Source organism: Malaya genurostris, chromosome 3 (genome assembly GCF_030247185.1).
Source record: "Malaya genurostris strain Urasoe2022 chromosome 3, Malgen_1.1, whole genome shotgun sequence".
Taxonomy (NCBI): Eukaryota; Metazoa; Arthropoda; class Insecta; order Diptera; family Culicidae; genus Malaya; species Malaya genurostris.
In genome coordinates, this window is record NC_080572.1 from 72,586,812 (window position 1) to 72,603,412 (window position 16,601).

Here is a 16,601-nt window from a genome sequence, read left to right on the forward strand (position 1 = left end):
CCACGCTTACCGCACTTGTTGCAGTTCCGGTTTAGTGCGGGACATATTCCGTTTCTGTGGTTGTAGAGGAAACATCGGGAGCATTGTGAACGCTTTCTTTGTAGTCGCCGGTTAGATTCCTCGTTGCGGTTTCGCTTTGTTGGAGGTCCACTATAACGAACATTCGGACGCTTCCAATTCGCTGAATCCTGCGGTGGTCGGCTCTGATCGCTTCGAATTTCCAGTAGGCTGGGTTCATCCCGCTGTTTAAGTTCGGATTCAAATGCCTCATTGCGTGTCGCTGATTGAACAATGAAATTCGTGTCGTAGCCGTAAGTTCTAGCTTGCCTCACCAGTTCTCGATTTCTGAGGCCTGTCAAGAGCTGGGCTCGAACGAATCGATCTTCGTCGTCGACACTGTAATTGCAAGATCTCACTTTGCACATTAACCGAGCGTGAAAGGCAACTGCTGATTCGCCATTTTCCTGTGTCATTTTTGAAAAAGCCTCATGTTCGGCAGCGGTATCCGTCATTGACCGTAAGTAACTTTGAATGTTTGTCACGAAGGTGTTGTAGCAACTGGAGTTTGCCAGGCTCGGGCGCAACTTAGCGGCTTTGACGATTCCTTGCATTTCGTCTCCCATAGAGAGGAATAGAAGTTGGGTTCTTTTAACGGGGTCGTTAACGTTGGCGAGTGAAGCCGCTATTTCGAAATTATCGACGTATCGGTTCCACTCCTCCCACATCTTGTTTGCTGCTATTCCACTAGGGAAATGTTTAAGGTGGTCCCAACGAATGTTTGATGAGGTACTTTCGATTCTCTCACATTGGTCTGAGCTATTAGTGAACTTCCAGCTTTTATCGATCTCATCAACACGTGCCGGTGGGGATTGAAAGCGGTTCAAAGCGTTATTAATATTTGAAATCATTGTTTCTTTTTATCACTTTACATTTGAAAGGGTTGCTTCGCCGGAGCATGTCTTCAAAATCAGATTCGTTATACTTGCAGAATATTTATTTTTTTGTTGTTTTTTTTCTTTTTTTTAGGGTTTCTGGCCCGCTAAATAAAATGCGTTAGTTTGTGCAGCGCGATATTTCTAATCCGCTCAGCGCGATATTTCTAATCCGCTCAGCGCGGTGCTTCTCACCCGCTCAGCGCAGTACTCCTGACTCGCTCAGCGCAGTACTTCTGACTCGCTCTGCGCAGTGCTTCTGACTCGCTCAGCGCAGTACTCCTGACTCGCTCAGCGCAGTACTTCTGACTCGCTCTGCGCAGTGCTTCTGACTCGCTCAGCGCAGTACTTCTGACTCGCTTTGCGCGGTGCTTCTGACCCGCTCAGCGCAGTACTTCTGACTCGCTCTGCACGTAACTTTAACCAGGCTCGACTCAAGTTTATCAATACGGAATGATTTTTTTTGTAAACTTCCCTCAAGTATTTTTGATTCATTTTTCCGCTTGAACATTGTGTGTGGACTCAAATTAGAAGCAACGAAAAAGTAATCAACATTCAATTTATGGTTTTCACTTTTATCTTAATATCTGAGTCGCCCCTTTTCGTGCACTGATATCTGATTTAAATTATGTATTTCTAATTTATTTATAATGAATTAAAAGACTGCTCCTGGCAGGATCGCCATTGTGCATTTCCGATTTGCATCGCACGAAAAGGGGCTCTCAGCAATGTAAAGCACACGTCTTACCTCTTCAAGAGTGGTATACTGAAAGTGGCGGTAACGACCGCGCTTGTGACGACAAAGCTGTGATGCCAGCTCTCATCGTGGATGTTTGCGCATAAGGTTGTTTTATTAAGGTTCAGCGTGGGTTACCGTGGCTTTAGTACTTCAGCTGGTATCACACAGACATGACATAATCTACGTCTGAAATCGTTGATCTCCCGCCCTTTTTCAAATGGAGTACAATTGAATAAACTGCGTCAGAATCAGATAAGAGAAATTCTTATGATATACTATTATCAATGCTAGAAAAGCAAATTACTGAAAAAATTGTCAGTGCATAACTTAAGTTAAACCGTTTGAAGGCATCTTTTTCTTTTTTACTCATATTAGGCAAAATTTATTAATTTCGCTAATTTACTCGCTCCTCCGTGCACTTTTGCTGATCACAACAGAAATGATTTCCTGCATCACTCATTTCCGAATTTACAAGAAGTAGCTTTTACATCAACAAATACACGTTTTCCTATAGAATGTAAACGTTTATTGTGGAGATTGTTTCAGGAAATAGGGCAAAGCAGTAATATAATTAGGTATTTCAAAAATTCGCTCATTGAAAATATTGGACGTCACATTCCAAAAACCTCCTCCCCTCCCCCCTGTCACAAAAGGTCACGTTTTATTAAACACCCCCCTCCCCCTTGCGGCGTGACGTCTTTTATGGACAGCCCCTCAACAAACCCGCAGACAGAGGTCCATTGATGAGCCATTTTTAATATGAGGAGTTGGACTAGTTAGTGGAAAATTTCCGAAGTTTTTGTCGTGAATACGACTTACTTTACTATGGGGCGCCTTTTCAAAATTAGCCATATGGAAGAATGGGCAGAACATAATCGTGAATATCTCGACTTGTATTAATGGCAGCAACATAATTCTTTCACTATTTCATCATAAATATGGTCAGGAATTTAGGATAATATTTTAAACAGTGTGAGATAACCACAAACAACTCAAAAATTAAGTTTTCTGAAAATTTTAAAACAACGCGGAAAACTCTTTACTTTTGCTTGGGTTTTTCGCGCAAGGACGACGATTTTGAGGTAGTCAGGCACATATCTTCAACTGAACGTTATAAAAGGGGAACCGTGGTCGAAAATCGATCATTTATTCTTGTACGTTGGATGCAAGCAGACATCGGGGCGAGAAGACGCATTCAAACAGCGGCATCGGAGAGCTCAACTTCTGCGTGGTTAAAAACCTTAAACGCTCAGGTCGTAGTTCTTCATTCATTCATCATTCTCGCATCAATTGGCATTGCGAGCGGATCTGTCGGTTTGTACGCAAAGCTAGTTTCAATTCAAGCAAGAACGATTGCATCAGCTGCTGGTGCTTTGCATTGAAGAGAAAGAAAACAAGAAACGAAAAGTGGACAGAATTACATAAAATCAGCCGTTCTAATGCCTCTAAATGTTATCTAAAGAACTATTAAGATTACTTCTTTGCAAATCGAAGGTGGAAATCATCAGTTTAGTGAAAATCCAAAATAATTTGATTTGCTTCGTGCACTTTTCGCTGTGCGAAAATCGTTCGAGAAAAATGTTTCGAACTGTGCTAAATATCGTAGAGAATTCCACAATTTGGTCCTTCTAAAAGGCAGAAATGAATCCTGTACAGCATCATGATAGTTTCTTTCAATGAAATATGCAAATCCGAAATGAGATAATAGACGTCAAAAATCGTTGAAAATTTTAATAGTGAAAAGGGGGAAAATTTCGCAATTCACACAATCAACTATCAATTCGAATTCGAAAGTGTAAAGAAATCGTGTCAGTTTTATTCGTATTCACGACATCCAGTTATGACTCTGACATTACACACCCGTACTTTTTTTTCCACTTATTTTTTAAACTAACACTACATACCTGTACAATACTTCTACTTCACGTAGAATAACAACAAATTTTCTTTCTATATTAGGGTAATTTTCATACTATTTTTGTAGGAGGAAAAATAACAACAAACCGTTCCAGCAAACTGATCGATTATTTCGTGCAGTATGCCGTTCAACACACGCTCAAAGCAAAGTCTTGGCATTACATTCCTTTTGTGGAATTTGGCCTTTCTGTTCCAACAGACTTCGCAGCCGATTCTTAGTGTACAGAATTATTGCATGGCTAGTACTATGGATCCTACTGACACTAAGAATCCTTCCAGGTCGGGGCTCGAACATACGACAACTGGCTTGTAAGACCAGCGTCCTATGCATTGAACCGCGCAACACACGCTCAACGACCAACAAAATATAATCACCTGCTGAGTGGAAATGATTGCGTGCATACAAAACTTGAACCAGACCCAGCTTGGAGCAGAATCAATCTTCAGTTGAGCAACGCCACCGCACGGTATCACATTCAACATACCATGCCAATTGTATGGGTACGCTGTGGTGCTATTTTGGCGCGCACGAATTTGACATTTCTCTTCCGAACTTCTATGTGCGAGATGAGATGCGGACTCGCCAGAGGGCGCCATGCTCGCAAAAAAGGACGTTGCCAATGATTTGTTCGGGAAATGTGAGAGCTGGATATCTTGTTAATGTGATATCTATGCTTGAACACAAGCTTGGCGAAAAGAAGCTTAAATATCGAAATCCGTATCGCAAGTATAAGATATAATTGCATACATTTGGGGTATTGATGTTATTTTGTCGAGTCTATATTCTGGGTTCGCGTGTTCGGTGTTGGTTCCTGAAAAAAATCAATCTAATCATACTCTCGTGCAATTGCGGATTCAAAAGTGTGACGATTGAACTGTTTGATTGTACATGTCGATCATTAGAAAATTTGGGTTGCCTTATTCCACATCAATGGCTCGAACAACTCCACGGGGCTGATCCTTGTAGTTTTGTTTTATTAATGACACTTTACCATCTTTGTGGCTTAACTGATGCTTATATATATGGGCAACTATTTCGGGTGTTGTTTTGAATCAGTAGTCATTTGTCTATCTGTGCTTACAGTAAACAATGTTCGTGGTAACCGTTGCTCTCACAAGCTACGCAATTCGCACTGTAATAAGATATGTGTGTGCAAATGGCTTTCGGATATTGAAATTCATTGGAAACTATGCCTCGTTATGACAAGCTGGGGAATAGTAGGCCCAGTATGCAACCCGATGAAATTGTTTCTCTGGTAGACCGAAATTGCGATATGATTTTCTGTTCACGATTATTGTTTCCGATAATAAATTGTGTCGTCTTGAACACACAATTGTCAGCGAGAAGTTTTGTGGTTGTTATATAAATAGAACATTTGATCTACCAAGATAAGACATGACCGTTACGGAGACCTTTGTAGACCAAATACAAATGTAGACCAATGGTGTATAACACAAAGGATTGCGGGAGAGTGTAGCGTATCGAATATAATTATTGAAAATGACGATTATTGGCGATGCGAAATGAGTTGTTTAAAATAAAGTGAACCGAAAACGAGTCAGAAGCAAGAGAGATGAATCGCTTAAAAGCGCATTAAAGGCCGATACTCACAAAAAATGGCACTGCAGTCTGTTTGGGGGAATTGAAGGGGTATCGTCTATTATTTTTAGTTTTGTTCTGTTCAGAATTCCTAAAACGGAGAAGCATTTCATTCAGTTGAGGATGCCGAAAGCCACTAGATAAAGTTTTCCGCCTTAAGGACTAGAAATCCGATCACCCTAGCTTTGGTTTTCAGTTTGATGTATGTTTCCAGTATAATCTCAAAGTTACGTATCACAATATACAGGTCTTCAGCGAAATCAAAAAGCTGATCGGACTTCCGGAATATCGCGCCACTTCTTCAATTTTTGCTGTTCGAATCAGACCATCCAAAGTAATATTAAACAAGAGACATGAGAGTCCATCAACTTGACGAGTCTCGAGAGCACTACTTAGATGTTCTTTAATTAAGAGCTGTTACGCCGTACATATTCGAGAGCATTTGCTGGGCTTCAGTGACACTAATCTCGAATTAAGCGACACTTTTCTTGAATTTGGGTTTCAAAGTTTAGGCTCTTTCTAAGCTTGGCTGAGCACAAGTAAATTTAATGAACTAGGTATATCTTTAAGAGTATTCGAATTTCGGCTTTGAAACTTTGCAACTATGTTCTCAGTAAATATATTTATTTATGGAGTGCCCCCAAACGAAGAAAGCCAAAACTTTCCCCGAGATTTCAGAATTTTTAGTATGAAATTTTGCTATTACTCTGATGCACTCCTCTATTACTTTAATATTGGTATGTAAAATAAAAGAATTTCTAGGAGCATCATATCACTCAACTGTTGATTCATGATTGTAATTAAGTTCACTTATGAAAAAAAAAGAGTTCAATTCCATCTGGCAAATGAAGATAATATATTAGACCGTAGTTATAAAAGCAACGTGTAGCATTTCGAAGATGAGTGAGCTCGCAAAACCCACAACGCTGATGTATTAAATCTTGATTTTCTGAGTTTTATGGAAAAGGAAAGATATCCTTACATAATGCTTTTTATCGTCTAGAAAATGCTAAACATCATTGCCAAGTCCCATCCCTCCGTAATCAGTCCTACAAGGATACAGCAGATGGAATCCCACCTCCAAGCGGCACTGAAAAGCGAGCGAACAATTTAACGAGGGATCTATTTGTGCCAAAATAATGCAATAGAACACTTGCTTTCATTTGTGCTTTTTACGCGGTTGCTAGTGTACTGTTCTGTTTCATTCTCAAGATACGGAACGGTACGTCGTTCCGGTTTTCGAAAGAGATATGTAGTAAGTCCTGTAGCTTTCTCATCGAAACAAAATGATACCATAACGACGAGAAAACTATTGCACTTCACAATTTCTCTACGCCTTAATGAAGCGGCATGATCTTCTGCTTCTCGAGTACAGTTTTTTTTATTTGCGGTGAAATGTGAGCTCGCATATTTTACTATATTCACACAGCGCGGCGTGCAAGGATTAGTTGTCATGTATAATGAGAATTTGTTAGCAGAATGAAGAGCATTTCTCTCGATAATGTTGTTTTGTAGAAGATTGTGGTGCGTAACATTAAGATTTATGTGAACTTTACTAGACAAAGTAGCAATAGAAATCGCGAGATAAACCAAAACCACGAAACACGCAGCAATAATACTTTATACAGGATGTAGATCATTGTGACAGGTTTTTTTCTCGTTATCTTTTTCAGTTTACATGTCGGTTCACATCACCAATCTCGAAGTGCCACGTACATACATCCTCGAAAGGGAGGATTTTCTTACCGCCAGTTCTTCAGGACACCAATGGGGGGAGCACCAACGTTTCGTCCGGGATGAGCATGAGGCAGACCGCACCACCCCTGAAGCGTTGAATGGACGAGCCAACTTTAGAGCTAGCACTAACATAAGCTATACTAACAGTAGCACTGCCGCGGTCAAACCGCTCATAATGGACTGCCAGTACGAGATCAAGGCTAATGAGTGTGGTTTTGTGCTCAAGTGGTACTTCAACCGAAAGTTGATATATCAGTGGATACCGGCAAGGAACCCCATCGGAATGGTTAGTGGGTTGTTGAAGTTTCCGGTTTTCTTTTTCTACTATTTGTGCATTGAACTTTCTCTGTGTTTTAGGATATTGTAGTATATGTTGATTGTAGCTCAATTTTTCATTTCACATGAGATTAAAGCCGTTATTTTCACAAATTGGGTTAATATCCGCGCAATGTACGGAAACTACATTTTGAAACCATCCTTTTTTAAAGTGTTATATATAAAGTTGGGACTGGAAAGTCGAAATTTGTTTGCACATTCTGGAAGAATACTGAAAATATCTGTGTGATATTTTGAAAATATTCAAATTTATGTTACACAATATATTTCCGCGAGCTAATCTCGTTTCAATGCTATTGAGTGATTGATCAAGTTCGAAGAAGAAATGGCTGTTTAGTTCCTAACTATAAGTTACGTATCTGACGATACGAAATTTTTTCCCGTTTATTTCTTTTGGAGATGGCTAAATCCATTTCAAAAAGTTTTGGCTCGTTTGAAAGCTATTATTGGTTCATGATTCAAGTTTGAAGATCAAATAGCTGTCACTTTCAATATAATGTTATACGTGACGTAACCCACAGAACGCTCATTTTTCTCACAACTCAATTTTCTCCGAGAAGGCTAAACTGAATTATTATCATTATCGAAATCATTAGGTTATTATCATTTGATAAGTTTATTATGCCCATAGCGAACACTTTTTGTTCTGAAGCTATAAATTGCACTTTTTTCATTCGCAATCTATTTTCTCAGAAGGGGTTCAATGATTAAGTTCAAATGCATTATTGCTTATACTTTTGGATCTGAGAAAGCAACTGTGGTAATAATTGCTTGGCAATAAGCTAAAATCTACTCGAACCGCATTACTATTCAATGATTTATTTTAGTCTTGTTAAGACGTGGAGCCACTTTGAATATTCTTCGGAGTTTTAGTTCTCATGACATTATTTAAGGGGCGGGTAGGGTCTAGCACTTCTGAAAAATCATTTATTATTTCTTTCTATTTTCTGATAGTAGAACAATTCAAGAATATTCTGTGAAATTTTCAAGCCTTTCGAAACAAAACTCAGCAAGTTATGGGCCTTTATCTTTATTTATCTCATACTGAGAAGAAGTAAGAGCTCGGCACACAGGTCCAAGATTTTTGCTTCGATTGACTTGAAAACTTGACAAAACATTCTTGAAATGATTCATTATAACAAATTATAAAAGAAACAATAGTTTGAAAATGTTCGACCCTACGGGCTCCCTTGAGTAATAAATTGTTTCCATTGATTTTATAGACAAAAAACTTTAAACGCGTTTTCATCGAAAACAGGTTTTGAAAGTCCGTGTTCATCGTCATTCAAAAACTACTGCACCGATTTGCTTCAAACTTTGCACACACTTCCTAATATAAAAAACTAGACCCCAACGTTTTTATTTTCGTTGTTTGTTACTTTGGGGAGGCGTAAAGCTACAAAATGGCGGATTTTTTCGTGAAAAATCGTAGTTTTCACTTTGAACAACCACCAAAAATTAAAAAAATTAAAAAAAATCAAACAGAAACGTTGAGGTCTAGAAAAACTTCTACTCTAACTATGCTGCTTTGAGTCTGCGTTGAGATACAGTGGACACCACAAATCATGATTTTTAAGAAGCGTTCTCAAGAATTTCACCGACTTATTTCTCAATATTTTTCCATGAAAAAATGACAAAATGTTGTTTGAATGATGCTTCTTTTTCTAATCTTTTTAAAGGATTAGAATTTATTTTGTTGAACGATAGTTCTGTAAAAAATTCGCAAAAATGAAGATTTTTTTCATCATCTAGACCATACCAGCCCCCACCCCCCCGTCTTAGTAACTGCCAAACCATTCTTTTAATGCATATTGTTGCTTTTAAGAAAATATTTACAAATATATACCGCGTAATTTGATTCTATCACTAATTGTTCATGGCCTACTTTGACAAAAAATGTAACCATAACTTTTTTTTCTGAAGAGATAGATTTTTTTCTTCTTCTACAAAGTTTTAGAACTATTGAAAATAATTTACTTTGTCATAAAAAAAACAAAAATCTAGTACATAGGTTTGTTTTTTCCTGGCAAAGTTATGCAACATTTTACCTCTTTTTTACCTAGGAAACCTTGTGCCGAAGCGAAATATGCAACTTATTGCAGCAAACTTTTATCATACTAATGGAGAATATGTACCTTATCCAATTTATTTTCTAATGAGAATATCTTGAGTACTATTCGTGTGACCTATTTTCACTATGGCCATGCTGAAACCGTGAATGATTAAGAAACGGAGGGCGTCACGCGTCTGCTATTTCTGTAACTCACTTTTGCAGTGAGCGTCGCACGATCAACATCTCATCTTAAAAAACGTATTGCTTCCCGAAAACTCAATTTGTTTACACGTTTAAACATGGAATCTCTTCGTAAAGGTTTGTACTTTTACAATACTTTATCATATTTTGTCTAGAAAACATATTTCCATTTTTTAAATATGTGTTGAAGTTTTGTTAATTTATCGGATTTTCAATAATTAAAACTATTTTTGAAAAGCAAAAAGCAATTTTTGCAAAATAAAACTAAGATACAAAAATTCGTCCAAGGCATGAAATGTAGGTTTCAAATAAGCGATTCCATAAAACAACCTTTATAGTTTATTTAATGAAAAAAATTAAAAATTAATAAACAAATAAAAAAAATCCAAACTTGGGCCTATTTTTTTTTTGTTTTTGTTGAAAAAAGATACCTTAGGGCTTTAATTAAATCTTGGCAAAGTTTTAGAGTGAGCAAAGTTTTTTCGGAGCAGTGAATTTTTCAATCACGACCCGCACGCGCGGAATGTACCGCAACGCAACTGGCTCGAATACGGGCTTAACTTGTCGACACATGTCACGCCACTGATTGAATCCTAACTTTGACAGTTTATATATTAGCAATTAAGTTTGCGATGTAAAAATGAATTCAAAAATCAAAAAACATTCGTTGCGTCGAGATTCTTAAATGAAACATAATTACACAATTTTAATTTGAAATATTTACATTTTAAAACAATAACAGTTCAACTATTCTTAAAAATACATGTTAGCAGGTCTGCGTGTGTGTGAAATCTAAAACTACAGCAATATATTCGTTCAACGTTGCTATCGTAAAAAAAAAAAAACAAACATACCTTATGATAAAAAAAGAACCGGAATTTTTATTTTAAAATTCCCGCGCTTGTCCAATCGGTAATCTTTTATTCTCTCAACGTTGGCAACACTTTATACACATTCTGTCAAATTTTGACGCATATCGTACGACTAGTTTTTGTATGGCGTCTATACAAAGAAGTTGAAAAATTTTCGTGTGGCGATTTTTATAATGGATGAAAATTTAGAACAACGTGCGTGCATCAAATTTTGTGTTGCAAATGGATTTAAGTGTTCCAAAACGTTGAAAATGTTAGAAAAGGCCTTTGGTGAATCGTATCTAGGAAAATCACAGGCATACGAGTGGTGTAAACGCTTCAAAGGTGGTCGTACAAACTTGGATCATGATGAGATCCCTGGCCGCCCAACAACATCTGTTACTGAAGAAACCATTGAATCGGCGAAGCAAATCGTGTTGCAAAATCGTTCTGTACCGATTAGAGATATTGCTGTGTTATTGGGTATCTCTTATGGATCAGCCAAACACATTTTAACTGATGTTTTGGGTTTGAAACGCGTCGCTTCTCGGCTGGTGCCAAAAAAGCTGAATATCATTCAAAAACAGCGTCGAGTTGATGTGGCCAAAGAGATGATTTCCAACGCAGATAGTGACCCCACATTCATCGAATGTATCATAACTGGTGATGAGGTGTGGATATATGAACATGACGTTGAAACCGCACAACAATCGACCGAATGGTGCTTCGAAGGCGAGCCGAAACCATCCATTATTAAAATCGCCACAAGAAAATTTTTCAACTTCTTTGTATAGACGCCAAACAAAAACTAATCGTACGATATGCGTCAAAATTTGACAGAATGTGTATAAAAGTGTTGCCAACGTTGAGAGAATAAAAGTTTACCGATTTGACAAGCGCGGGAATTTTAAAATGGAAATTCCGGTTCTTTTTTATCATAAGGTATAATTTTATGCAAAAATGAACTACAAGTTATTGCGTAACATGAGACTCCAACGATTTTTTTGGAAGAAATTTTAAAAACGTGGCGTGATGTAACCATGAGATTTTTTATGTCACTCCAGCCGAGAAACCAAAATTCTTGAATTGAAAATCATGGAGTGATTGGAAAATTTTAAACGGTAATGTAATTCTATTTTTTCCAGTATCCGTTCCTTCCTCACGGAGCATTTCTTTGACAAGGAAAGAAATATTTTCTCTCGTGAAAAAAAAGAAATTTTTGGCAGTAAAACTACTTGTTTGAAAATAAATGAAAATGACTTATCGAGGAGACTTGAAACAAAGACTGAAATGACAGAAAGTTTAAAAGGAGAAATAAAAGTGTTGCTCACAAAACTGAAAGCGAAATTACAAAAAAAATCACCGCATCAAAAATCAGTTTCTAAAAAACAATGATGAATGGCTCAAAGCAACTCTAACCATAACAGTGCCTATCGATAGTAACGATGATACTGATACAAAACGGAGAAAAACTGCGGAAATGCGTGTACAGCATCGCACTGAAGAATTAGGTTTTGATACACAAATGAGTTTGAGAGCGGAGGGAAAACTCGATGCAATCAAAGTGGTGCAAGATGCCGTCCTAGGGATTCCTTCAAAAGTCTCAAAATACAGAAGTTGTTTCAAATGCAAGCCAGTAAGTCAGCATTCTAGTGATCCTGCTCTTGCATTTATTATTGAGAAAAACTTATCCAAAAAACAGTACACTGGTATACGATCTATATCTTGTATAGAATGCAAAGAAAAAGTGTTATCCTGAAAAGTCAAACATTTCAGTTAGTGAATGTCATGCGGGAGTTAGTTTACAGTCTTTGTTAAATCACACAGTTGAACGCATTTTATCAATAGTAGACGTCAACGTTATTAAAAGTCTTTCGTCCAATAAGTCCGTTCCTTTCACCTTATAAACAAATTGGGCTGTGACTTAACATCTTTTCCAAAGCAAATTCAAGCAACCACCTCGGTTATACAGGCCCATAAAGATTGAGTTCGTGCGAGAAACAATAGAAGTGACCAAAACTGTTGTTTCTAATATAGGAAATCGGATAAAAGGTCTAAACCCTTATGAAAAAACTATCGAGGGAAAACAGATGAAGTTTTTATTTCAAGCGGGCTTTAACGATGGTGGATGGGAAAGTGTGCAATTCTCTCACAGAAACCTCGTCAACTCAACGCTGTTATCTTTGTCTATGGATTTCAATGATATCGATCACGTAAATTGTTGATGAACATTTGCATTTCGGCATTTCTTCGCTTCATGCGTGGATACGGTTTTTTTGAATGCTTATTACATTTGTCATACAAATTAGACATAAAAAAATGGCAGGCTCGCGGCGAAGACAAAAAAAAGCGTAGAAAATAAGAAAAAAATCATACAGGAAGCCTTTCGATAAAAACTTGGGCTTAAAGTCGATGAACCTAAACCAGGATATGGTAGTACAAATGACGGCAATACCGCTCGCCGATTTTTCCAGAACTTCGAAATTTCGGCATCTATAACTGGCGTAGACGAGGAGAACATCAAACGTTTCCATTCGATTTTACTAGTTATATCTTGTGGGCATAAAATCAACGTCGAAGAATTTGAAAAATATGCACTTGACACAGCACGGACATTTGCTGCATTATTTCCATGGTACTAAATGCCAACCACAGCGCATAAAATTGTGGTTCATGGTTATTGAAAATTCTCTCTTGTCCATCGGACAAATGTCCGAGGAGGCGCAAGAGTTCTGTAACAAATATATAAAAAAATTCGACGTGATTTCGCGAGGAAAAACAGCCGTGCAAAAACGATGACAGATGTTTTTTATAGACTCCTAGTAGCGTCTGATCCACTGATTTCGAATATTTTTTACAAACCTATCAAACACAAAAATGTCGATATCTCCGTTAAAAATAGAAACCATAAAATTGTTACTTTGAATCTAAGCGTGTGACAATCGATTAAGCATTTCATGAAATGTCGCAGTAAGTTCAACTTTACAGTTTCTGGTAATTATATACGGTACATCCAGAACCGGTATTCGGGGACCAGCATTCGTATGGTCATGAATTGACGGATAAATTGGAATAGTTTTGAGCTCAACTTTGAAGATTTTTTGCTATTGTCTTCTACTATGACGGTTTGAATTTTAAAAACTCATAACCGTGTATTTTCTGAATCGGAAGTCGAAATCGTATAAAATTCATCAATTTCATATGGGACCAGAAGTCTTTTAATTTGAATTTTTGTTTTCTGAAATTCGTTTTGGTCTTCTTTGACAAAACGATTGCATGCTCCTCTATTCCTGATATCGAAGTCAGTTAAATTCATGTTAGGGATTGTAAACCATCTCATTTGATTCGAAATTTTTGAAAATCAGTCTAGCCTTCTTTGAGAAATCGTAGTGCGTTCCAAACAAAATTTTTTGATACCTTACGAAGAGCGGTAGAACTGTAATCGACTATCAAAATCTGCAAACCCGATTAATATCTATAAAAATGACATTTTTACACTAGTCACCCTGTATCTTCTGAATCGGAAGTTGGATTTGGTTAAAAAAACGAAAAGTTTTTAAGAAATCTTAAGACCTTTTATCCAGATCTTAGGTGGAGAAAATCGGTTTAGCACTCCACGAGAAAAATGAGTGACTTTGTTTTGATTTCGTTACACATATCCAGTGGTGGTAAAGCATCGATTCCGAACACGCAAAACGTGTTCGTTCCGAACCAAAAAGCGAACCACCATCGCGAGTATAAATTTGCCGATACCATCGTTTGAGCAAGCATCGCCGAACCAAGAAGCGATGCTGATGGTGAAAGAACCGATGCTTTAGTTTGTGAACCTATGGTTACTAGTATGTTCATGAACTTCCGATTCGAGTACTATAGGCTGCTGATTCGGATGAACCGAACTTTGTCAGCTGCGGCTGGACGTTTCAGTTTTTGGGTAGCTTAGCAGAGTATGGTAATTTTGTACATTTCCAGCGAGCGTAGGGTGGCTCAATATGATAAATTGAAAATGTTTTAACTTTTGCAAATTCGATATTGAATAAATTGGTGAGTCAATAGCAATTAAAATTGAGTAATTTTGAGCATTTCCAACGAGCGTTGGGTGCCGGTATATGGAAAATAGAAATTTTTTTGACTAATCTCATTTCGATGCTCTATTGATTAGTGAATAAATAGTAGTTCGAATTGGATAATTTTTTACATTTTCAGCTAGCGGGGGTGGCGCAATATGAAAATTTGTAAATTTTTTGATTTTTACTAATTTGATGTTTTATTAAATATTGATTCAAAAGCAATTAAAATTTAACAATTTTGGACATTTTCAGCGACCGTAGGGTGGTTCTATTTGAAAAATCGACAAAAATTGTATCTTAGACTAATTCGATGGTCTGTTGATTCTGGAAATAATTTTTTACATTTTTATCGAGCGTAGGGTGGTGCAATATGAAAATTTGCATTTATTTAGACTATTGCTGATTTCATGTTCCATTTAATAGTGAATCAAGAGCAATGTAAATTTGATAATTTTGGACATTTTCCACGAGCGTAGCGTGGTGCTATTTGGAAAATTTTAAAATTTTTGACTAATGTCGATTCAATGTCCTATTAATTGATGAATCAATAGCAGTTCCAATAGGATTTCCAATTTACAGCGAGCGTAGTGTGGTTCTATTTGAAAAATGTTAGTATTTGAATTTGCAGATCCGATGCTATATTGATTGATGAATGAATTAAATTCGAATAGAATAATTTTATACATATCTTGTGGGCGTGGAATGGCTTAATATAAAAATTTGGGAATATATATTTTACCTTTTGCTAATTTAATGTTTAATAGATAGCAATTGTAATATTAGAATTTTAAACATTTTTTTCGGTGGTAAGGCAGCTTTATATGAGAAATTGTGAACTATTTTTCCAAATCGGATGCTGTATTGATTAATATATAAATAGTAGTGGTGGTGAACCATCGGATTTAAACATGCAAATCGTCGAAGTGTCTGTGATTTTGATTGTAATTTTTAATGCGCTATTGCTTTGCTCATCAACTGAAATAGAATTTACTTTTGATGCTGTAGGTAGGCATTTCATCGAACCATAAATAATAAAACTAAGCATCGAATAAAGCTCAATTGACTTTCGCCGATGGTCTGCCAACTGAATGGTTTGGTACATATTGCTCCGCCGAACAGCAAGCGAACTTTACCATAAACCGAATGAACAGCTTTTGCATATTTTTGATAGGAAAACATTTCTAAACAAATATGTATAAAGCATTGGTGCTCGGTTCCCGCTTTACCGCTGGCATGAAATTGTTAATAGTTTAAAAATTACAATTTCTATATTAAGCCATCCAGCGCTCGCTGAGAATATCCAAAATTAATAAACGTCGCTCGCTCGCTAGAAACGTCCATAATCATCTAATTCTACCTGCTACTGATTCGCTCATCTATTGAACATTAAAATACCAAAAATCAAAATATTTTCAAATTTTTATATTAAACCCCCCCCCCCCCCCCCCCCACCGATCGCTGAAAATGTTCTTATCATCATCATGAAAATCATCTAATTTGAACTGCTATTAATTCATCAATCATTAGAGCATAGAATTGACATTAGTCAAAAACTTCACCATTATACAGATAGAACCATCCTATGATCCTTAAAAATCTCAAAAATGAGCAATTTGTAATTGTTATTAATTCACTATTAAATGAAACATTTTATCAGCAAAAGTCAAAATACTTACAAGTTTTCATATTGCGCCATCCTACACTCACCGAAAATGCCCAAAATTATTCATTTCGAACTGCTATTGATCCAACAATCAACAAACCATCGAATTGGTATTAGTCAAAAATTGTACAATTTTTCAAATAGAAAAACCCTACGGTGGCAGATAATTTCCAAATATTTTTTACTATTCAATAATCATCGAATTAGTAAAAAAATTCCAAATTTCAAATTTCGCCACTCTATGCTCTCTGAAAATGTCTTAAATTATCCAAGTTGAACTTCTATTGATTCAACAATCAATAGAACATCAAATTTAAATACGCTCGTTGAAAATACCTGAAATTACCTAATTTTCTTTGCTATTGACTCACCAGTTCATTAAACATCGAATTTGCAAGAGTAAAAAAAAATCCCTTTTTATATTGAGCCACTCTACGATTGCTGAAATGTTCCAAAATATTCAATTCTTATTATTATTATAGATTCTATAACCAAAACCATAAAA

The 16,601-nt window shown here is 36.7% G+C and overlaps 1 protein-coding gene across 2 annotated transcripts in view; it reads left to right on the top strand.

The window, feature by feature from the left end:
* LOC131435414 (uncharacterized) overlaps positions 1–16,601 on the top strand; it is a 43,021-nt gene that overhangs the window by 18,278 nt on the left and 8,142 nt on the right. For both annotated transcript variants that reach the window (XM_058603273.1, XM_058603271.1), the window contains exon 3: positions 6,862–7,211. In XM_058603273.1, coding sequence (XP_058459256.1) covers positions 6,867–7,211 — 345 coding nt within the window. In that variant the 5' untranslated portion in view covers positions 6,862–6,866. The remainder of the gene's footprint in view (positions 1–6,861; positions 7,212–16,601) is intronic.